Below are 25281 nucleotides of genomic sequence, written 5' to 3' on the forward strand. Positions count from 1 at the left end.
CTGAGTTTTATGTTCACAAAAATCAAGCTCATTCCTACAAGCAGTATTTTGCCAAAACCAGTACCTGGGTTTTTGCAGAAGCAAGTGTTTCCTTTGGTATACAGTTTATCTGACACAGTCTAATTACCTATCTCAGGAGCTATTCTCAGACAAAGTTTCTGAGACTGATCTTGAGGATTTTTTTTTTAAATCTCTTCACCTGAGGATACTCTTAGGAAAACCAGAAAACATAGGAAAAATAGCTCTGAAGGTCAGGAATTGTTTCTTAACAAATGGAGAAGGCCCAGGCTATTGTGCAAAGCAGGTGCTAATTTTCCACTCCAGCACTTCCTACGTGTTGGAACATTTGAAAAGAATCCCTGTCTATGAATTCTGTCTCCCCGATAGAGGCTTTGAAGAAGTTGATGGATAATGGTCCTTTAGAAATGACTGGAGTTATGCTTTATCCTCACGATCTCACTGAAATGATATTTCAGCTGAAAGCTCCATCAAATTCTTTTTCCCATGAATGCAGAAACCTTTGTAAACATGGCTGCCTGACAATACAGACCCAAGGACCTTTGCTTTTCAGAATTTAGAAAAGTTAATGCTTTTCTCAGATTAAATGTCTGTTTGCTATGCTCTGATACATGCTATTTTCAATGTATAATCTATAATGAATAATAAATAATACTGTTGATTTTTTAAAAGTCTGACACAGAAATAGGGTGTTTTGCAGTTTCATCTACAACAACAAATTTCAAAAGCGAACTTTTCAAATTTGTTGCTTAAATTACTGTGCTTAACCTTAAAATGTTTACAAGATTAAGTTATTAAATTTATCATGTGGCTTATTTGCTTGGGGAAAGAAAGTATTCTAATCAATCTGTTTTCAATAATGTTTTACATTGACCTATTTCTTTCAGTGCTGGTGTTGGAAGAACAGGCACATATATTGTGCTAGATAGTATGTTGCAACAGATTCAGCATGAGGGAACTGTCAACGTATTTGGCTTCTTAAAACACATTCGTTCACAAAGAAATTATTTGGTGCAAACTGAGGTATGGTTTAAAAATATATCTTTATTTGCTTAAGGTATGGAAAGGTCATTAAAACATAGATGTGTTCATCTCCTAAGGTGGTCATAGTAAACTATGCAGATTGGGTGGCTTAAACAACAGAAATGTATTAGCTCACACTTCCAGAGACTTGAAGTCTGGAAACAAGGTGTTGGCAGAGCAGTGGTCCTTCAGAAGCATGTGGGAGGATCCCTTCCTGCCTCTTCCAGCTTCTGATGGCCTTGGAACTTTCTTGGTATCACTCCAATCCCTGCCTCAGACTTTACGTGGTATCATCCCTCTGTGTCCAGAGTTCCTTCTTCTCATAATGAAACCAGTCACCATGCTATTCCAGTCAACCTCATCTTAACTAATTACATCTGCAATGATCCTGTGCACAGAGAAGGCCACATTCTGAGGTACTAGGAGTTAGAGCATTGATGTATCTTTTGAGAGACACAGTTCAATCCACATTACCAGGTAACAACAGATATGTTACAGATGGGTCATTTAAGTTTTGTCTGTTTTGTGACCAATTGAAGAATATCTTTAGGATGACACTAGTAACAAAGGAATCAGTGGAACAATCAATACCCATCCCACTATCAAAATCCTCAAATTATTCATACATATATCAAGCAAATGGATTCATGTTCTGTTTAAAAAGCATGAATGACACTCAAGCTTTTTTTTAGTTCCACGTAATTTGATCATATATAACACAGGCCAGAGTCTGCATATCTGCATTTTATTCTCGCAGTTTCTAAATAAAAATAAATTGAAATTGAAACCCAGGGATGTGAACTTGAAAAACAAAATCAGAAAACGAATGTCTAAGTGGGCTTCAAAACCAAATCAGACTCCCCTCAAGGAATGATGTTTGGGTCACAAAAGACCAGGGAACTTTCATACATGAAATATGAGAGAACTATTAAAACTGTAGTCAAAATCCAACTAAATTGTACATGGCGGGCTACAACGAGAGTTGGAGTGGTTAGAAAGGAAAAGGGCAAGTCCATCCAAAGTTTGTGAGTCAGGAAAGCCCTCCGGAAAGTATAAAATGTCTAGTTCCAAGGAGTCACAGAGGATATTGCTTTGCCTCTCCAAATCTTCCTCCTTTCTACTCACAAATGAAAATGTATGATATATAAAAAGCTAGGAACAGAATAGGTCATTTCTTCCTGAGTCACCTCCTCTTCTCTATCTGACTTCTTGCCATGTCAATCAACAATCTCTGTGGGATGTCCCCACTACCACCATTTTGTTAAACTCTTTTTGTCTGTCAATGGAGGATACCAGTTTCATACCTAGATACATATGAGAAAATCTGAAGTAATGTTTATATTGTCATTGTTTTGCCAGGAACAGTATGTCTTCATTCATGATACTCTGGTGGAGGCCATACTCAGTAAAGAAACAGAGGTGCCAGATAGTCACATTCACGCCTATGTTAATGCACTCCTCATTCCAGGACCAACCGGCAAAACAAAACTGGAGAAGCAATTCCAGGTGAGTTCCCTGGATGCCTCTTGGTTGTCACCACAGAATTGATTGTCTCCATATCTTCTCATTTTACTTGACTAAGGCTAAGAGGACAGGTTGAGGGTTTTGTTGGTGCAATAGCTTTGTGTTTGAATCATCTTGTTCTTTACAACAGATTATAGCACCACACAGTAAATTTCATGGAGAAACTTAATTCTGAGTGGCGAGAGGAAAAGTTCTCGGAAACCCTAGACTAACTTTTATAAATGCACACATGGTCTAGGGAAGGAGGGTATAGAGCCTAACAGAATGAACAGACAGAATTCATAATACAAAGCATATAAGTGCTCTTTTTGACTTGAAGGGGAAAAAAAAAACAGACCACTTTAACATGAGTGCTGTGGCTCAGGCTGTTCCTACTGCTCTTTGGAAAAGTCTGTGTCTCACTTCAAACCCTTGGAGTACAGAGCAGGCCACACCAGAACAATAGCTATTCAACCCCAGTTTCTCCCACTCCTAACTGGAGGCAGCTCACCAGAGAGAGGTCATGTTTTGTTTGATGCCATCCTCCCAGGACACTAGCTCTCTGGCTTTCAGAAATCAGTAAGCAGAGAAGTTGGAAAGCAGGTATTATCAGACCTGCAGCAGGGAATGGAGGATTTGCAGAATCATAATTTTTTGGAGTGAAGGTTGGTTGTTACTTTGTTCCACGCTATTTCTATACTATCCTCTGACTTCTCAGGATTCCTGGAGAAACAGGGTCAATTTCTGAAGAAAGAGTATATAAGAAGAATTGGGAAGACACTGAAAAAAACCCAGGAGAGTCAACAAATGTTGAGATTCTACTTTTTCTTCTCTCTTTTCCCCAGCCAGTAACAAAAAGTGTTAGCCACTATGAACTCCCTCAGGCCCTTTGCCTTCTCATCAATACCTTCTGTGCTCCTGGGGGTGTAAGAGGAAGACTGGGTTAGATGATAAACTTAGAACATCTTGTCAGGAACACAAATGCTTTGGTTAGCCAGAACTGAGTCATAAAGAAATGCTTTTGTTGAAAAAACAAAAAAAACAAACAAACAAAAAACACAAAACATGCAGTTTGGATTCCCAAAACAGACAATATAGAGATGTAAAACATTAAAATCAGCCTGTCAGGATGGCTTCTGCATAGATGAAGAGCCATCCTAACGGCCTAATTTTAATGTATGCCGCTTACTTTCAGCAGAATTCTCATTTAAATATGATTTAGCCCTACACAGCTACATAAAATAATTGATATGGTTTAAACAGAATAATCCAGTGTGAAAATAAAAAAATGTAAGGTCCAAAGAAAATGAGAGATAAAATTTGACTCCCTTTCCTGTTAGCAAGATAAATAGGGAAATATAAGTATGTATGTGTACTGTCCTATAGAAAATATTCATTCAAGTTTATTCAAAGAAAAATTTCCTTGAAACAATTATTATATCTATTTATTTGTTATGAGTATTAAAAATTAAACATCGTTGACTGCTAATTTACTATAGAAGCCCTTACATAAATGCACAATAAGAAACATGAAAGAGAGATTCATTGTTACAAAGCTTGAAATAGCTAAACATTGGAAATATCTCAAATGCTCTCGATGGGGACTAGATGAGGAGAATGTAGATTATTTGTGTATCACAGTATTAAATAGCAGTAGAAGCAATAAATAGAATTTAACTACCTACATATATATCCATGCACACCCACACGATGTAATTCGCCTCCCAACATCTGGTTAGATTTAAGTAAAGGAAACAGGGCACACATTGTAGAGGAAGCAACGAGGAAGATCCTCTTGAAGCTGAAAGGTGAACTAGTGAGGGTTCTCTGCTTCTTCTACCTCCCCTGGTGTAAAGTGCCAGGTTTAATTCAAGGAATAGTTGGGGAAAAAATCAATCCAGCATATTAAGTATCATGTTGTTCAGGTCATATGTTCATGCATGCTTGCTTATTTGGTGACTTTAAATGAAACAACCTGTACTTTCCCCTTACTCAGCTCCTGAGCCAATCAAATATACAGCAGAGTGACTATTCTACAGCCCTGAAACAATGCAATAGGGAAAAGAACAGAACTTCTTCTATTATCCCTGGTAAGTTATATTGAATCTGGGAAAATCAACTTTTTCACAATAAAAGTCTTATAACTAATTTGCCAATATTTGTATTCCTTGGGACAAGTGTCATTCACTCTGATTATATGTTAGACCTATTACTGTATTGTTGTAATTTTACCTATTGTGTAGCTGTTTTTTAAAAAGACTCACAAAATCTTCCTTTTATCTAAATGCAAAACATATTTTAATGTATAGCTTACGGATCACAGACACCCATCAGGGGAAATACATTTTGCACTTGGATGTTGAGGGAGGATGGTACAGTGCTGTGAGAATTTTTTTTTGTAATGAATTTTCTTCTGTTCCAGTGGAACGATCCAGGGTTGGCATTTCGTCCCTGAGTGGGGAAGGCACGGACTACATCAATGCCTCCTACATCATGGTAAGTCAGAGACATCCCTGGGGAGACTGTTAGCAGAATCAGCACCAGAGTGGGTTGGCAGCAGAAGGGGCAGCACCATTAGTAGGCATAAGTCAAGTCAAAGACTGCAGGGCACAGGCTGCTGCAGCAAATAGGAGTACCAGTGTTCCACACCTTCGTGTGCTGGGACTGAAGAACCCCAAGCAGCCTAGATGGGGATATTCAGGAACCCAAACTCACAATTCAGGTCTGATAAGTAGACATAAAACTCACACTTGCCCACCTAAGAGGCTCCATTTCATTCAGTGCAGAGCCCGTTGGCAGACCCGGGATGCACCTGCTTCAGCAAAGCCCAAGTTTATTGAAATTATCGCTCCAGATATATAGCACCATTCTAGCCCTGCACACAGGGCTTGTTTGGGGACCTGGATTTCTAAAGATGAAACATTTTCCTTCTGCATTTAGATACTCTGTGTGAGCGACAGGTGCTTGAGTAGATTGTTTTAGTTAGCTTTTTTGCTGCTGCAATCAAAAGACCTGATAAAAACAATTTTAGAAGCGGAAAGTTTATTTGGGGGCTGATGGTTTCAGAGGTCTCAGTCCATAGACAGTCGGCTCCATTCCTTGGGGATCCATGTGAAGCAGAGCATCATGGCTGAAGAGTGTGGTGGAGGAGAGCAGCTCAGGACATTACATCAGGAAGCAGAGAGAGAAACTCCACTCATCAGATACAACGTATTTACCCCAGAGGCACACGTCCCACCAAAATGACCTACCTCCTCTAGACACATCCTACCTGCCTTCACTTACCACTTAGTTAATTCTTATCAGGGGATTCATGTACTGATTTGGACAAGGCTCTTATAACCCAATTATTTCACCTCTAAACCCTCTAGTATTGTCTCACATATGAGCTTTTGCGGGGAACTTCATATCTAAGCCATAGCATAGATGTTGTGTGACCTTCAAACGGAGCTTGGCTTTAGACTAAAGGCCCCTAACTACCATTCCAAACATCTGTACTATTTATCCAACAAAAATATTATTGAAGAATATCCATGCAGGAAATATTTAGATGTGTGGTGAGGGGTCACCATCAGGGGGGTAGAGATGGGATCTGAAGGTACTCAGAGCAGGAGCCAGAAGAGCCCTGATTTTAACAAGTAATAGCATGGAAATTGTGATTAATCTAGGATACCAATTTCCAGGTTTCTGCAGCAAAATCCGATTCATGTTTTATAAAGGCAGCCAGGGTGAGTGGACATGGAAAGTGTCCTGTTGTAGGTGTACAATTTGGCATTCTTACACTGGAGTTTGTGGAAAATGATAATTATAAATTCTGCTATAGATTATTCTATCTAATGTAGGAACACATTCCACATGCCATTTTGGCAAGTCTGCTCCTAGAGGTGATAGGTAAACTAGACTACAGCTCTTAAACTTACCATGACACTTAACTTCTTATGCCTCCATTTAATCATCTATAAAATGGGGATCATAGTTCCTGTCTCATAATATTGTCCTAAAGAGTAAATTTCTTCAGAGGAAGAAAACTGTCTGTACTTAGCGTATAGGAAGTTCCCAGCAAGCATTGGCCATAATAACAACATATGCCAGGTCTCTTTTTACATTTTCTTTGGTTTTGTAGGGTTATTACCAGAGCAATGAATTCATCATCACCCAGCACCCTCTTCTCCATACCATCAAGGATTTCTGGAGAATGATATGGGATCATAATGCCCAGTTGGTGGTTATGATCCCTGATGGTCAAAACATGGTAAGTCCTTGAGTTCATATTTTAGTTCTTTCCTTACACGGAAAATAATAGTTCCCAATAGCCAGAAATCCACACCAACAAGCAAAGTAGTTTTATTTTTAACTAATAGACTAATATCATTGGAATCATACCTTCCCTTCTGTTGAACTTGCTTGGTTCTACATTCTCCTTTCTGTAAGGACACATTTAAATAAAAGTAGATAAAATTAACTTCAATATGTGTATTTGTGACACTACTTAAGAAAATTAGAATTGTAGCCATGAATGATGTCACTCTATATTCTTAGGAAATTCAGAGATTCCCTTAACTTAAGGAAGTCCTTAATTTTTTTTTAAAGATTCATTTGGAATAAAGTGATCTAGTATATGTAGGGCTTTTTAGTATCAGAAAATCAAAACACACCCATTCTTCTTTTTATGTGTTTAGACAACCCAGAAACTAAAACTAAATTAATATTTCATTTAGGCTTGCATATATACTTATTTAGCTCTTATTTATAAAGTTATCAAATGAAGTTAGAAAATTGCTAAGCTCTTAAAATTTACTTAAATCTCCCTAACTCACTTGTCAGTAATATAAGACATTAATAAGCTATTGGCAAAAATAACAAAGCAAAAATTGTGGTTCTTGAGTGTAATATTTTATTTCACACATAAATCTGATTTAAGACATTGGAAAGATTTCAGTAGTGACTTTCGCGATTCAAAGTAAAATTTGAACTGATTCAACCAATTAATTTTATTTTAGAACCTGAATTTTGAGACTTTATTTTACTAAAACCTACACTCTTCTTTGGTTTTTACTTTTCCAGGCAGAAGATGAATTTGTTTACTGGCCAAATAAAGATGAGCCTATAAATTGTGACAGCTTTAAGGTCACTCTTATGGCTGAAGAACACAAATGTCTGTCTAATGAGGAAAAACTTGTAATTCAAGATTTTATTCTAGAAGCTACACAGGTATGGACACAGTTACATGACAAATGTTTTCATTTACCTATGTTTTATAAACATATGCTGACTCAAGGATCTTTCTTAGAAATTAAAAGGCTTCTGAATTCTTATGATTTGAGATAATTTACTCAGATAATCAATATTCCATTTCTGAGAGCTTTCATTTTCAGAATCATTACAGAATCAAGCAATTAGTCATTACTAAACTATACAACTGTTGACTTTTATATGCATAAGAAATCAAAACTCTCCATTTTACTCCACTCTGTTGCTGAAAGAAATTTTGTTGAAGGTAATACAGTAATAAATTTTATTTGTTCTCATTTTTGTGCTTTAAGACAGACTCTTATCTTGTATTCTCCTAAGTAAAACAGGGAAAATGTTACCCATCCAAACTTAACTGTTCTGCCAGCATACAATGAATTGATAAGTTAAAAAAATGCTTTGAAAAAGTTCATTACAATAATCTAGGATTATTTTAATAAACTCTCAGTTATCTAGAAGACACTATTGCTATCAACAAGATAATATGTTGTTTTAATAAACTTTGCTTACATGGCATATATCTATTATTGGATTATTTGTCAATAATTACTTACATAGAGTTACAATGGAATACTAAAAGTTGATGAGATTTAGGCATGTGAGATTCAGAGTATCATCTCAGGAAAAAAAATCAGTCATTTTCTAAACAGTTTAAATGTTTTGTTTTACTCTAATTCTGAAACTGGTAAACCATATATGCTGTATGAGAAGTTTCCTGTTCTCTAAATATATGATGACCAAAATGCATATAATTAATGATACAGATGGATTAATAATGTGAACAGTATATCAGTGGAATAGTATCCTACTTGATTAAGGAAAACAAGAAAAACAATGTGTTGAGTCTAGGCCAGCTGATGAGCAATGGGGCTGTGGGAAAGTGACTTAAATTCCTTGATTGGAAAGTGAGAGGAAGCAACTCTTAATATCCTAAGCTACTTTCTACCTAGGATTGTACCCTCACCATGTTAGCAAAACCTTCAGGTCTGCCCTCTTTCATGCCTTCCTCCCATTTGTTCTCCCCAGTTAATATAAAAGCTTATTGCAAGAATAAAAATCATGAGATACCTTTATCTTGCCATTCCCAATTCCTGATCACTGATCGTGTCTAATGCCTAACTCAGCCTTGGGAAATCAGCAGCTTTTCTCCTAATATTATGTATAAAATAAACAAGAATACTCATGCATGAATGCCCCAATTTAGCACCCCATTGAACACCTCTCATCTGTAGAAGCCACCTGCTATCCACACCTTAATCACCCAGGAACCTGATCAAAGGATGGGCCACATTCTTAAAACAATGATTAAGAGAGAAGTAAAGACTGAGGTGGGTAGTTACATGACCCTCAGACATTTATAAGTGCCATCCACCAAATATCACAGCATTTGAGGTCAGTAGAGAGGCAAAAGTCTACACTGAATAGACCAGGATTTATTTCATGGTGTCCAGAAAGCTTGGATTCAAATACTGAACTCAAAAGCTAGAGATGTTATTTATCATGGTGGCGATTTTTCAAATGTGTTAGATATTGCATATTTAAAAGAACATTTTATGTATGCTCAAAGCATAAAAATGAAACAGAAAATTAACTGTGTGCCCACCACTGAGTTAAAGAGAAAGTACATGTCCTTGACCTTGGACATTTCTCACAGGCTCACATTACATTCTATAACCTCCCTTCAGAAGTGGTCTCTTCCTGAATTAGTTAATTGCCCTCTTGATTTCATTTATGCTTTCACCCTTTTTTGTTGTCTTCCTAGCACTATTTTGATTAGTTTTTTTTAAGCATTATGTAAGTTATATGTGTTTTTCAGAGATTTGTGACTTTTCCTCATTATAGCATTGCTGACATTTATCCATGTATTTGGGTATGACTCAAATTCACTTACTTCTGTTGTTAATATTCCAGTTTATAAAATTTTATATTTTTTCTGTTCTACATTTGGGCTGTTACTTGTCTGTTTGGAGTTGTTTTTGTTGTGTTTGGGGTTTTGCTATCATAAACAGGTCTAGTATGTGTATTTTTACACATATTTTATGCAACATTTTCTTTAGCCTATTCCTGGAAATTCCATTTTCTGGGTCAATGGATATGAGTATCTTCAACTTGTGTCAGCTTTACTAAGTAGTGGTTCTTCCCATCTGTCAGGAGTGTATGAATGATCTGATATTTCTCCATCCCCACCACTGCTTGTGGTGGGAATGAAATGGCATTGTAGAGTGGTGTGAGTTTGCATTTTTCTTGTTGCAAATGAAGTTGATTGTCTTTACACAAGTTTATTAGCCATTGAGATGTCATCTTAATGTGCTGTTCATAATTTTTGCTCATTTTTCTACTAGATTCTTTATCATTCAGTTATTTATTTGTTGAAGGTCTCTTGATATACTGATATTCTGGACACTAAATTTTTTCAGATATGTATGTTGCAAATACTTTATCCAAGTTTGCGATTAGATTTTTTGGGGGGAAGAGGGGGGCTTTTTCATGATCTTTTTTGGTAAATGAATTTTTAAGTTTAATCTACACAAATTTAATAATCCTTTTCTTTTCTAAAGAAGCCATAATTTGTGTTTAAAATCCCCCCTTACCTAAAATCCTAAAGATAATCTTCTGCATCATTTTGAAATATTTTATATTTCCACCTGGAATTGATTTTTTACATTACATTTCATGAAATGAAACAAGGATTCAGTTTCTTTATTTTGCATGTGGTAATTCTTGACCCTGGGTCACATATCCATTCAGTCCTAAATTGAGTTTCTATCTATGTATAGTCTTGTTTCTAGCATCTTTATTTCATTCCACTGGTCTCTTAGTTCCTCTGCCAAAATGATAGTGTCTTCATCCAGATAGCACATAATAACTTACAATATCTGATGAGCTAATTCTCCATCCTCTTCTTCTTCTTGGTAATATTTTGACTGTCTTGGCACTTTTTCACTTGCCATACAAAATTTAGGTTCTGGTACTTGACTTTAAATGTAGCATTTAATTCAGTACACTTGAGGAAACCTAGGGCAGAGGCTTAAGGGATTTAATCAAGTTACATGTCTGTTTAGACTCTTGAGCAAAAAATAGAACTGGGACTGGAATTGAACCTGTCTCTCTGCCCTCCTCACAAGCCTTTTCCCACTGTCTTGCACAAGTCTCCTCCTTTCCTTAGGGAAGTCTGAGTATTGCTGGTGTTTTCAGAGGTCTGTGGTATTTTCCAAACAAATTTTAGCACTGAAGATTTCTTTTTTAACTTTAAATTGAGCAGCACAGATAACATCTTTGGTACATATTTCCATGGTTTGTCAACATTGGCATGGCATCAATAGTCTTATTTTTAAAATAAAAAAAAAACTTACTAAATCTGTACACAGTAAATGTGGCACCACAATTGTTTCTTCCTTCCTAGGTAAGGGATGTGCTGCAGCTGTTGCTGCTCACTCATGCATGCCATTGGATTTTATTGCCTAACTTATTCCTTATTTTCCCCAGTTATTCCACCATGAATATGATGAACTGCCTATAACCAATATTGCTTTTTAAAACAAAATATATTAATTTGTTCTTTCTTCTCACAGGATGATTATGTACTAGAAGTGAGGCATTTTCAGTGTCCCAAATGGCCAAATCCAGATAGCCCCATTAGTAAAACTTTTGAACTTATAAGTATTATCAAAGAAGAAGCTGCCAACAGGGATGGGCCCATGATTGTTCATGATGAGTAAGTGTCACACTTGTTTTGCACCCGTTTCTTCTGGGTTTGTGAACGCATCTGCTGTCTTCCAGCCAACCTAATGCTTTGGGCTAACTTTGATGATTCAGTCAGGGTACATTGCCTGCTTCTTTTCAGCAAGAGAACACAGAACACTTGTCACTTCACTTCAAGCTCCTGTTGAAGGCAGAAGTTGGGTGCACCATCCTGAGAATCTGATCTTGCATTTTATGCTGAGAACTCTATGTGATGAGACTGTTTCCAGAGTGGGAATTTTACAGTAAATACCTAACCATAGGGATATTTTTCGGCCACCAATTTCCTGAGGCACTAATAAAATTGATATTCTTTTTATTACCTGAAAGAGAAATCTTTATTCAATAGATTTTTCTGCATTTCTGTTACAAACAAGCAAAAATACTAGAATTATATGCAAATAGGCAAATATTATAATCTTGGCCAAGTCATTTTAAAAAATTTTTTGCCGATGCCTTTTATAGCATAAAATAACAAATGCACAAGCAAATATTAAACTTGTGTTAAGTATCTCATTGCTGATGTCATGAACATTTGGCAATGTTTCCAATTAAACCATAATTCTATGCACCAAAAAGTAGAGACAAGTCACTAAATTTTTCTGTTTTTACTGCAAAATTTTCAAGGCTGTTTGCTCTGTGAATTCCAAATGTGAGTGTTTTTATTCCTCCCCTTTCCTCCAAGGCATGGAGGAGTGACAGCAGGAACTTTCTGTGCTCTGACAACCCTTATGCACCAACTAGAAAAGGAAAATTCTGTGGACGTTTACCAGGTAGCCAAGATGATCAATTTGATGAGGCCAGGAGTCTTTGCTGACATTGTAAGTAATGGAGTAGTGAACCAAACTTTTGTTAGAAGGTACTACTTATTTCCTAGAGACTGTGGAAATCTTATTGTGTATAAGAAAGATCATATTGAGTGATAGCATTAACATGTGGCTTTCAAGCTGAGTTACAAGGCTGTGTCTTCCAGAAACTTGATGGTTAAAAAAAATTATGTCTTATACCAGACTTTTTACCAGACTTATTATAATTTTCAAAAATGTCTGCATTTGAAGTACCCACAAATGCATTTATCCAGCAAAATAAATGGTTATTTTTCTGGAATTCAAGTTCTATTTATCCTCGAAGAACAGTTGATAGACCACAGAGAACTACATGTTGGAACCATTGGCTTTTTCCACAAGCCCAATTCAGTCTCTAAAGTTAACAAATGGGTGAACCTTTGTGCTTTAAAAAAAAAAAAAAAATGAAGTGTGTGCATTCAAGGAGGAGACATAGCATATCTGATAACCACTCTCAACCAGTAATTTTGAAGTTTTTATTATTGTGGAAATGGAGTAGAAATACAATTGGCAACTTGGTGCAAATAACATTAAGGGAAAAGTTTAGGTGAGTGCAAAATAATAGGCTGACCTTCAGCTTGTTGGCCATTTATGATAAGAACCTTATACTAGATCACTGCAGAACACGCACACACCTTCTCTCGGAGCAGAGAGTAGGACCAGCTAGGCTAAGAGGGTGTGAAGAGTGCTTAGTAAATAGATCTGGTGGAAAGACTGTGTTCTGCATGGGTTGCTTGGCTGACAGCATATTGCAGCTGAGAACTCCCATAAACAGAATCATTGGATTTCATTGCAACTGCAGAAGAGAGAATAAGCAATTCATTTGTGAATAAGTTACAGCAGCCTAGTGCCATAGCATTTCCCCACAAGTTAATGGAACTTCATTACATAACTTTCTGATTCAGGGAAGCAAGTGACTAGGAACAGAGTACTTACATTGGCAAATGTATGAGGATTGACTTTCTAAGTCAATGAGTATTCACTAAATGAAAATCTACCTTAATATAATCATAAAGAGACATTAATAAACATTGTGTACCTTTGCTAAGTATAGCAAACCCTAAACAGAATGCCCTACTACAATCAGTGATGGTCTATCTGAAAATAGTCCTTCTTTTTACAAATGTATTTTTCACTGAGCTTCCAGTTTACAACTTCCCTCTCTGTTTTCTAGGAGCAGTATCAGTTTCTCTACAAAGTGGTCCTCAGCCTTGTCAGCACAAGGCAGGAAGAGAATCCATCCACCTCTCTGGACAGTAATGGCGCAGCTTTGGCTGATGGAAATATAGCTGAGAGCTTAGAATCTTTAGTTTAACACTAAAGAGTGGGGGAAGCCCACATCTGAGCATTATTTTCCTCTTTCTAAAATTAGGAAAATCAGTCCAGTTCTGTTATTTGTTTACTTCTCCTCACTTGACAGTAACTTTCATGACATAGGATTCTACTGCCAAATTTACATAATTAACAATGTGTGCCTTTTAAAAAGACTTCTTGTCATTCACTTATTATGTTTGGACTAAAATGATTAAATTTTACAGTATTTCTAAGAATGGAATTGTTGTATTTTTTTCCATATTGATTTTAACAGAAAATTTCAATTTATAGATATTAGGAATTCCCAACTATAGATAATGTTTGTTTTTAGTGTCAAATTTTTAGCTGTATTTGTAGCAATCATCAGGTTTGCTAGAAATATAACTTTTAATATAGTAGACTGTAAATAAACCACTCTGTTCCCTGTGATATTCAACATCTTACAACTGCAGTATTCACCTAAAGTAGGAATAATCTAATACTTACTGTAAATACTGCTCTAGTGTCTCCACAGACCAAATTTATATTTATAATTGTAGATTTTTATATTTTACTACTCAGTCAGTTTTCTAGTTAAGTGTAATTGTTTAGTTTAATGATGTGTAGTTCATTATCTATTCTTACTCTACAAGTCTCCTGATTTCGTAATGTGCTAAGTAATTAACTCTATTTCAGCATGTAATTTTAACTTTTGTGAAAAATAGAAATACATTTGTTTCAAAAGATGTTTTTATGAGAATAACACCTTACCAAACATTGTTTAAATGGTTTTTATCCAAGAAATTGCAAAAATAAATATAAATATTGCCATCAGTTGGTGTTTACTCTTGGAATGTTGTCTGAGGTATGTGTGCCAGGACACTGTAGATATGAGAACCAATGGAATGATGGAAGTGAAAATAAGACTGGAGGATGGGACAGGGTCTATAGTGCTGTGATCCCCAGCTGTGTCTTACAAACTTTTGCACTTTTGAGGACAACCCATGTTCTTGATCTTGTACTTCCCAGTTTCCAGAACTGTGAGAAGTAATTTGCTGTTGTTTATCAGCCGTCCAGTGAGTGATATTTTGTCAGAACAGCCTGAAAAGATTAGACATGGAATTATGAAAATGTTACTGAAAAACTAGGGATACTATCTTGCAACAAATGTTGGGAACCTTTGGTTTAGCTCCCAGCTGGGGATTAGAATCTGGCAGATTTGTCAGAGACTCCAATACAATCAAAGGTCAAGCCAGACAGGGGGTTAGAAACCAGGAATAGGAGGTTATAAATCCTAGGGTGGAAAAAGATTAAGGGGTCCTATGTCAAGGCAAATCATCATCTAAAACCTGTGTGGAACTGAAGTGTAGGAAAAGAGAATCATTACTAACGAGTAATAAAGAGAATTTGATACTAGACGCAATCTCCTGCCTCAGCCAGTACTGTCTTACAGTATCTTCTAATAAGGAAGACACTGACCACCATGCTCAAGGGTCAAAGCAGGAAACCAGAGAAGTTTTGTTTGAGCCAATGTTTCTCAAAGTACAGGTCCCAATCAGCACAAAATGGAATATTCTTCTGTTTCCTGTTGCTATGAGTTACCTGAATCCAAGTAGTTTATGATGAAAATATGGTTATTTAGCTCACAGACTTAGAGACTGAAAGTCCAAGATCAGGTGGTTTCATCAATTCACCTGCTGGTGAGAGCCCCCTTGGCTATTTCACATCATGGATGACATGGAGAGACCATACTTGAGAAGGCGAGGTCACAGGTTGAGATAGGAAGTAAGAGTAAGGAAAGGCCACTCTTATAATTCATTCTCAAGAACTAGCCAGGGTTCCATGAGAACTGCATTAATTCCTTCTAAGGACATAACCCAATGGCCTAATTAACTTACACTAAGCCCCACATCACTACATTGGAGACCAAGCTTCCAACATATGGACCCTTGGAGGAACATACTGAAACCATACTCAAATAACAGTACTTGGGAACTTGTTAGAAATGCATGTCCTGTCTTCCCATCTAAGACATATTGTGTCAGAAACTTTGTGGGGTGGGAGGGCAGCAATCTAAAATTGGAGAACAAAACTACTGCTCTATAGCAACAACACCTCTGAGGGCTTACAACTGTCCTCAAGCAATATCAATAAATTTTCACCATAGGACCAAGCTTGAGTGTAAATTCTTCATCTTAGTGCTTTATATGCCTTTTTCTTACAATGTCTAGAAAGGTTTCTGCTCCTTGCTCCAAACACTGATTCAGCAGTCTGGAGAAGAAATGTCTAAATCTGCTGGGACCGTCCACTCATTATTTTTAGTATTCTCTCTTTCTTCCTCTACTATAGTAGCCTTAGAGCATGGCTCCCTCTTCCCCTTCCCTGACTCATTCTCAAAGCTGCATCTAAATAAATCTTTTAGAAGCACAAAGCTAATTACATCAGCCCTGTATATCATTGACCCTAAGGCAATTTCAACTTCTTTTGACACAATGGTTTCAATAGTTGGAGCTGATTCAGATGCCATAAACTGATGTTATTTTCCCACACTCATGCAATGAGAAAATGTCAACAAGATCTCTTAGAAGCAACAAATGATAGAGAAAATTGCCTTTTTAGCATTAGTACTGAATGCTAAAAAATAACTTAAATTTTTCTTACATACAAGCAAAAACCTATCTTTTTCCCCACTTATCTCCACTTCCACCTTTGCCACCCCAGCATGACTCAAATAATTTTTAATGTGACAATATTGAATACTCACAATGAAAAAAAATATATAAATATTATTACTAAAGCAGGTATCATCATAGGTATTCAATTTATATTGGAGTATATAATAAACTCTAATTTGGGTTTCCAGGGAAGCAAAATCTGGGATAAAGTTTTAAGTACAAGTAGTTTATTTGGTAGAAAATACTTGTCAGTAGGGACATGAGCCAAGGAAGGGAAAACAGTTCATGAAGTTGTGTTTTTACAATAGTTACTTAGATAGACCACTAGAACAATACCTCACTAATGAAATCTGGGAGACAATAAGAAGTATACACATCTTAGTTATGCCATCCAAAAAACTCAGGAGAAATGTATAAATCTCCGTGAATTGACTGAAGAGAATGGAAGGGGGAGTTCCCAATAGCTGGTATTTCTAGGCTGCTGTGCATATAGCCAAAGAAAGCCCTTGGGTAAAGACACTGTCAGAAGGACATCAGAAGGTGTGAATACAGCAGGTGCGCTGGTAAGAGTCAATCTTGGTCATGGTCGAGTATTTTCCAGTAAGAATTTACTATCTCAGGCCCTAACCCACAACATTCATGTGCACTCTGCTCACATTTCTATGTCAACTAAAATTTCTTCACATATTTTCAAGTGCTTCTAGTCAATTAGATCAGAGTGATTTGTTATTTTTTTAAAAAAATAGTGCAAGTTCCTCTAGAATTTCTTAACTCAGGCTGGTAAAATCTCAACGTGACTAAGCTACTACCTGAAGCCCAATAAAGGGAAAGGGAGATGAACATCTCTGGTAAAAGAAGCATCATGAGAAAATAGTGAAAGAGATGTTGAGGGAGGTGAACAGAATTCTGGAGTTGGATGATATTTTTCAGGGAGATGGGAAGTCATGAGACATCATATTGGAGGAGAATTTTGGCAGATCCCTAGAGATCTAATAGAGTCTGAGCTTTATCCTGAAAGAAATGTGGAGATACCTGCCGGGTTCTAGGAAAAGAAGAACATAACTCTATTTGTAGTTTTGAAAGACTAATGTGTTTGAAGTGCAGAGAATGGAGAGTGATTCTGAACACAAGAAAAGCCAAGTAACAAGTTAACACAATGATCCACAAAAAATACAGCAGCAGACTAAAGAAGACTAGTGTGCATGGGTAGAGAGAGATATGGATAGAGCCAAGGGATTTAATGGAGAAGTCCTGATTTGTTGAACATGGGAGTAGAGAAGGGAAAACATCAGGATTACTAGGTACAAGTAGTTAACTAGGAAGCATAATCAGGGAGATAGTGATTACCATTTCCTGAAATTGGAAATCAGGTGGAAGAACTGGTTTAGGGGAAAAATTCCTAGAATGGCCCCACTGAGAAACCCTAGTGATTAGTATAGAATCTGAAATATACCCTGATTTGAAGGAATCCAGGAAAGCCAGATGACCAGGAAGGAGGTAGTTGCATCATAGTCTAAAGCTTAGGTGAGAAAGTTTGGGATTCATTAGAGACATAAATAATATTGAAGATGATATTCAAAGATAGAATACATGCAGAGTGGGGAGATGTATGCAAAGAAAGAAAACAGAGGACAGGAAACATATGAAGAATATCAACATTTAACTTATGAACAGATGGGATAAGAAGCTGCATGGAACTACCATTTTCAGTAAGTATTTTACATATTGAACCCTTTGCACAATTTTAGCCAATGTTAAATCTCAAATTTCATAGTCTGTAAACTAAATAGAAGTACTGTGACAGCCAAATAACATTACTAAGCTATTTTGTCAATCCATGCCCTTGCAAATGGCTATTCTCTCATCTTTTCTCTTGTTCTTCTTCATGTTTCACAGCATCTACTCTAGTTTCTTGCCTCTACCAACTCCCATTTGACTCTTACTTCCTTTTAAGTATTTCTCTCAGCCAAGGAGAATGAATCAATCTCTCTCTCTCTCTCTCTCTCTCTCTCATCAATAATTTGCTACTCCATCAGTATTCTTTATTTATTGGAGCTATTGGGGTTCTGGAGGGCTTGTTTTACCTCATGCCAGTTTCACCCTGGAAAAGGCTCAAAGGGAATGAATTAGGATCACTGGAGCTGAGTATGGCTAATTGTCTGGCAGCTTCCCAGGATCATCTTCAATCAATCAAAGAATGACAGCAATATCAACACAGCTTCATGAGGCTCTCTGGTTGGAAGTGGGGTTCCCCAGGGTTTTGAATTTGTTATCCAGTCACATGATATACATTGTCGACCAACATAAAACTAGAAAACACTAGAAACCTATCTTACTAAACCAACAACTTAAGTTGGAGGGATGTAATCCCTTCATGTAACAATTTAGGGCTCATAATACTACATTTTATAATTCTTTCTCATTAATAAAAGTCAAGAGTGAGTACTAACACTAAAACAAAACTAGAGAAAGGAAGCTATTAGATTAGCTATCAGTGACAAGTACATACTGCTTCAGAACAGCCAGTTATTCTCACTGGATCCTTTCCAGTGGAATGCAGGTCTGGTAAATGGAGCTGCCCTTCAAACAATCAACAAATGTGAGCCTTGTAAAGAGACAGTGTGCAAAAAAAAAAAAAAAAAAAAAAAAAAAAAAAAAGATGAGATTTTGCATTACTTTGCAAATTGTACATAACATCTAAGGAGGAAAAAACCCTGTCATAGCCATTGAAGCTGTCTATATTATGATGATTTTCTATCACAAAAGAGTAAATTGTTTTTATTCTAATTATTTATTTTTGGATAATTCTTTTGACAGAAAAGTGTCTTGTAGAAATAATGCGTTTATCTAATTTTCAAAAAGGTGCCCTAGTAGTGGCCATGATAAGTCGTTCACTCTAAGAGACATTATATAAATTCAGGTAGGTTCCAAATTATATTAAGTATTTTGGGTGTCTTCAAATGATGATCGAGTTTCAACAGTAAGTCTTGTCCTGTTAGTTTCAATATTAAGTCTTAGTCTCAATATTAAGTCTGCTTAGTTTTAATATTGTCAATATAAAGCCCTCTTAGTTTCAATATTAAATCTTGTCCTTCTCACTTTGTGAGACAGATTTTCTCTACTGTAAAGTTAGAGGTTTAACCAAATGACTGGTTTGGTTCTTTCTCTATACAACCACTTTAAGATCTTCATTATAGATCAGATACATCTATGGCTTGTTTGAACAGCATGGGTCTTTGAGGAAACTTCCAAAGGTATTCTAAACATTGAAAAAAAATCTCAAGTCAAAATCTCATTAACCTTAACATAAACATCACGCAAAAATGTCATTGTAAAAAAGGGAAGAACACCAACACTTTTGAACATGTATCAGGTGGCAGGCATTTCTCTTACATGATCTCATTAATGTCTATAACCATCTTGTGAGTTGCTATTGTTCAAATTTTTTGGAGAAGGAAAGACTGATGTATCACAGGACCAGTCACATTGTGTCTAGTGTGATCTAGTGCTTAACAAGTCTAGAACAAGGAAAACTGGACAATACAAATGCTTTATTGGTATTATCTGTAAGAAACCAAAGAGGCAGAAAGATCTGGAAGGTGCAAGCACTAGAGCCAGTTCAGTGTTCAATTGTATCTAGCTTTATCCAAGCTTACTGACATTTCCTCTACTGACTACTACCACCAACACTGACATTAGATGATCTTGTCAGTCATACCCTCTTTATCACTGATGGTTATCAGAAAGCCCAAAGCAGTTAGTTATATTGAGAACTCACAGATTCCCCCACTCCATCGGAAATGTTAGTTCCCCAGTTCTCAATCAATCTTGGCACTGTCCCAGATTGAGGGTGGAATCAATGTGACAGAAGTTTAATTTTCTAAATCATTGTGTCGAACATGGTATTGTTGTTTTTAAAAATCCTTAATAAAAAGGTCTTACTAATGGAATAGAGATCTTCACATATTATTTAAGACAGATGGTACCAGACCTTAATCAATTTTGATCCTCACATAGCTCAGAAGACATTTGGTTGTCATATGTCCCCTCCCTGTATAGAACCTGCTTACTCTAAAGGCAGAATCAGTTTGTTCTATATACAGGGATGTGAGCACAGTCAATAATGGTGGAACAGGTGATTGATTTATATCTCTAAAGGCAAGAGAATTTCCCGAAAGGAGCAAATAAATTTATTTGATATGTAGTCTTATAACAATTTAAGATATAATTCACATATCATACAGCTCACACAAAGTGTACAGTTCAGTGGGTTTTAGTAGATTCAGAGTTGTGCCACCATTACCACAATCAACTCTCCAGCATTTTCATTACCCCAAAAGAAAACCCTATACTTGTTAGCATCCCCTCCATTTTTCTCCCAATGCCCCAACAATAGGTAAGCACTACTCTACTTTCTCTATATATAGATTCGCATATTCTGATCATTTCATATAAACGAAACCACACCATATATGGGCTATTTTTTCTGCCTTCCTTCACTTTGCATGTTTTCAATGTTCATTCAGGCTGTATCATGTATCAGTACTTGATTACTTCATTCAAATACTGGGTAATTTTTCCATTGTATAGACATACCACATTTTGTTTATTTGTTTACTTTGTTGAACTTTAGACTTGCTCCAATTTGGGGCCATTATGAATAATGCTGCTGTGCACATTTGCCTACAAGATTTTGTGTTGACATATGTTTTCACTTCTCTTGGTTATCCACCAGCAGAGTTGAGTGCTCCAATGTCTTGGTGTTCACGCCAACGCTTGTTCTTTTTTTTTTTTTTTTGGTATAGCTATTCTAGTGGCTTCAACATGGTATCTCATTGTGGATTCCAGTGGTATCTCCTGATAACTCAGGATGTTAAGCATATTTAATGTAGCTATTGATCCTTTATATTTCTTTGAAGAACCATCAATTCAATTCTTTTGTTCATTTTTTAAATTAGTTTGTTTGTCTTTTTGTTATTGAGTCATAACAGTTCTTTATAGTCTGGCTACATGTTCCTCCCTTGGCTGATAAATGATTTACAATTTTTTTCTCTTAGTTCTGAGTGTTGTCTTTTTGCTTTCTTGATAGTGTCCTTGGAAGCAAAAGAGTTTTAAATAACTTTCATTCTGTCCAATTTATCTTTTTTTTTTTTTGCTTCTGTTTTGATGTTATTAAGAAGCCATTGCTAACTAAAATCATGAAGATTTATGCCTGTTTTCTTCTAAGACTTTTATTGAGGTAGCTCTTAATATATAGGTCTTAAGTCCATGTTTACTCAGTTTGTGTGTGTGTGTGTGTGTGTGTGTGTGTGTGTGTGTGGTAGGAGGAAGAGATCTAACTTCATCATTTGCAAGTAGAAATCCATGTTTCTAATCACCATTTGATGAATATCATTTCCCTATTGAATAATCTTAGCACCTTTTTCAAAAATTAAAATGTAGGCATCATTTCTGGACTCTCAACTCTATTGATACTTTATTCTTTTTGATGCTGTTGAAAGTGGTTTCCTTATCATCATTTTTAGTTCATTCATTGATACTTTATAGAAACCAATCAATTTGTGCATTTTATTCTTGTATCCTGCAGCTCTGCCGAATTCATTTATTAATGCTAATGTTTTGTTTTGTTGTAAGTCCCTCTTTGGATTTTCTCTGAATTACTTTTAGATTTCTATGCCTGAGATTATATTATCTGCAAATAGAGCTTGCTTCTTCTTTTACCATGTAGATGTCTTTTATTTATTGTCTTGTCTAAATTGCCCTGGCTCGACCCTCCAGTATAGGTTGAGTAAACATCCTTGTCTGATTTCTGATTTTAGGGAGAAATCATTCAGTTTTTCATCATTAAGCATGATACAAACCATTTTCATAAATGTATTTTTATCAGGTAGTGCTCTACTATTACTAGTATGTGTGTGTGTTTATTATTAAAGGGTACTGGATTTTGTTAAATAATTTTTCTGTGCCTAATGAAGGTATCAATGTGGATTGTGATTAAATCTCATCTATTTCCTTTTCCAAACACTCCAGAGAAAGCAATTAAAAATGGCATTCACTGAATAAATGATAACTTTACAAAAAAAGGCGCAAAATAACATTTTGAAAAGGTTTGTAGATAAGTAATCTAAAGATATCTAACAATCACTTTAAAATATAAAAATATAAGTATATGAGAAGTTTTTCTGATTAAAACAGTAAAACTTCATTTGCTGATTATAGGAAAATATGTTCTTATAAGAAAAATGAAGCATAATAAATTAACATATGATAATTATCACTTTTACATATATATATATATGAAAAAGTACATGGTAGAATTACTAAATTTCTCTGGTAATGACAAACATTCTCCTATTCTAAAAAAATTTCATTTTAAAATAGAGATTTGCATTTCAAAAGCCATTGTATTAATTTAATCAAAATATATCATGCTTTATACTTTATAAAATAGCATATTAACAATCATATTTATCACACAAACGTTGAGAGTTGTGTTGTTTGGGAAGATAAAAACAATAAAATTCCCAATTATAGCTTGATTGTGCTCTGTGTAGTATATATAATGCCTTCTGCTTTAATCCGATCCAAAATGGGCCCATAGATCTCCTTGGAGAAGGGCCCCATCAGGCCTTTGGCTTCAATTTCACCTGGAAGAAAATAAAAGTGTGATTATCATTTCAAAGATGGTACTAAAAGTTAATTTCCCCAGCATAAGGGAAGATATCATCCCAGCAATAATCTCAGCATAACAGATGGTCAGAAGCCTGACATTAAAACAGCTGCTTATATGTTCCCTGCTAGACCATTACTTTGTCAAGTCACTGTAAGAAAAAGGGACGAAGTTTGGATTGAAAACATAGCTGAACTCAGTGTCATTAACTGCATTAATTCCTGCCAGAATGAAGAGAAACCAATCTGATTATTTGACCACTAGTACCTGTTAGGATGGCTGAAACAGGAAGTCTGGGCACTTTTCATAACTTCCATGATGACCCTAGCCTTTACAGCTTCTTCACTGTGGTTCCTCGAAGACCAAGTGAGAAGTTTAATTTGACATTATCTGATATGCTTTGTAGATATGTTTGCTCATTATTTCACATTTACACATATTGATGTTTTTTCACTCCCTTCCTTCTTTCAGACAGACCAAATGGAGTATCATATTCAGAGGTAATGCTTAATCATATTCAGAGGTAATGCTTATTGAATGTATATGTGATCATAAGGGGAAAGTGGAGAGTTAAAATTTGAATTCATTTATAGAGGGTTCCAGATTTCAGATGGTTTGACATATTGGGATTTTCAACGTTATCATGGTGTGTTCAATATAAATTAATGTATTTATATGGAATAGACACATGTGATATAAATCATACTTAGGATCTTTATCTTTTCTCAGGCTAGTGATATGCCATATGATACTCTCATGCAATGCTGGGCAGCAGCAGGCAGCCACAACTCCCAGTCAGCCATGAGATCTCCAGAGTGAATACCTGATACTCTACAGTAAACTGAGTTGCTAAGTTAATGTTCATTAGGTTAGGTGTAGTGGATGCATTTTCAACTTAAGACGTTTTCAACATACAATGAGTGCACCAGGATGAAAGCCTGTGGTAAATCAAGAAGCATCCATAATCTTAAATACTAAGTACAGACAACATGCTGAAATACAAAGTTAATAAACTATGGTTCATAATGGAAAGAAATTAACATTCCCTTGTGGGTCCCTGTATGTTGCAGGAATTGATATGTTATTTCACTCAAACATGACAATAGCCTTATGAATTAGGGATAGCAATACCCACTTTCAAGATGAAGAAAGTACTCAGAGGTGCTGAGTAAATGATAACCCATCACAACTATCTTATGACTGGGCTGGGTGGAAATTAGGTCTTACTCCAAAGCCTACTCTTCCCTCTCCACATGGTGACCTCCCAGTAAGGGATCTTCTCAGATAGCTCACTCTCAGTCAATGCCAGTGTTATGCTCAAGAGTAATTATCTGATGTCCAGCACTGAATGACTTGAAGGTGATATGAAGACAGAATCAGCCCTTGAGTGAACAGAACTTACCATTAAGCAACATTTTGGCTGCCATGGCAGTGGGTAACCCCACAGTTTTAGCCATTGCTGAAAAGCCATTGCAATCTCCATAAACCACAAGATCAATAGTTTTATTTTCTAAATGTCCAGAAGGATGTCTGATTCCAAAGCTGTCTCTCATCACAATCATGTCTTTTTCCTCAGGGCCTTAAAATAAACACAGACATTGAAAAATGCCACTATAACTCAAATAACTCATTATAACTCAAATATTATGTCTCATTTCCTGCTTGACTCCTTCTCCTCTCACAAACTTTCCTTCCCATTGCATATGGTCATTAGACCATTATCCTACTGTTTTTCAGACCCAAAACCAAGGGGAAAAAACTCAAGGAAATTAAAACTCTGATCATGTTCTTTTGTTGAGGTCATGATCACTGGCTATGCAGTCACAAGGACAGTACCATAGAGGCCACACACACAATTCCAAAAATGCTCCTTGAGTATTTCCTAATAAGTTATAGTAAAGCTATTTCTGTTTCCTTTCCCACAGTATTTAAGTTCATTCTTACCTAAAAATCCTCACACTCTGGAAAAACAGCTCAAGTATCCTTTCCCTCACATCCCTTCTCCCTATTTCTACTGCTTGGTTCCAGCCTGGCAATCTACTCTTCTAATTCTATTGTATGACTTGTCCTTAGGGATACTTCTCTATGACCCCCACATCGTACCATAGGAGAGCTTCAAGGCCAAATGCTTGGAGAGGGCGTCCACGATGGAGTCAGCCTGGGGGACTTGATCTTCCCCAAGTAAGCCCAACCTGAAAAGTACAAGAAGTGGCTGCTTTAATTCAAGCCCTATACATGTTCTTATTTGGGAAGCAGAATAGAG

The 25281-nt window shown here is 36.2% G+C and overlaps 2 protein-coding genes across 4 annotated transcripts in view; one reads left to right on the top strand and one right to left on the bottom strand.

The window, feature by feature from the left end:
• Ptprz1 (protein tyrosine phosphatase receptor type Z1) overlaps positions 1-13783 on the top strand; it is a 170562-nt gene extending 156779 nt beyond the window's left edge. The window contains exons 23-31 of the mRNA XM_077796426.1: positions 906-1041; positions 2401-2547; positions 4541-4634; positions 4967-5040; positions 6668-6796; positions 7609-7755; positions 11367-11509; positions 12221-12356; positions 13555-13783. Of these exons, the coding sequence (XP_077652552.1) occupies positions 906-1041; positions 2401-2547; positions 4541-4634; positions 4967-5040; positions 6668-6796; positions 7609-7755; positions 11367-11509; positions 12221-12356; positions 13555-13695 (1147 nt within the window). The 3' untranslated portion in view covers positions 13696-13783. The remainder of the gene's footprint in view (positions 1-905; positions 1042-2400; positions 2548-4540; positions 4635-4966; positions 5041-6667; positions 6797-7608; positions 7756-11366; positions 11510-12220; positions 12357-13554) is intronic.
• An 8884-nt stretch (positions 13784-22667) lies between these two features.
• Positions 22668-25281, bottom strand: part of Aass (aminoadipate-semialdehyde synthase) — a 53640-nt gene continuing 51026 nt past the window's right edge. For all 3 annotated transcript variants that reach the window (XM_026388740.2, XM_026388741.2, XM_026388739.2), the window contains 3 exons: positions 25122-25210; positions 24421-24597; positions 22668-22995 (listed from right to left, as the gene is read on the bottom strand). In XM_026388740.2, the coding sequence (XP_026244525.1) occupies positions 22877-22995; positions 24421-24597; positions 25122-25210 (385 nt within the window). In that variant the 3' untranslated portion in view covers positions 22668-22876. The remainder of the gene's footprint in view (positions 22996-24420; positions 24598-25121; positions 25211-25281) is intronic.

Source organism: Urocitellus parryii, chromosome 3 (assembly GCF_045843805.1).
Source record: "Urocitellus parryii isolate mUroPar1 chromosome 3, mUroPar1.hap1, whole genome shotgun sequence".
NCBI lineage: Eukaryota > Metazoa > Chordata > Mammalia > Rodentia > Sciuridae > Urocitellus > Urocitellus parryii.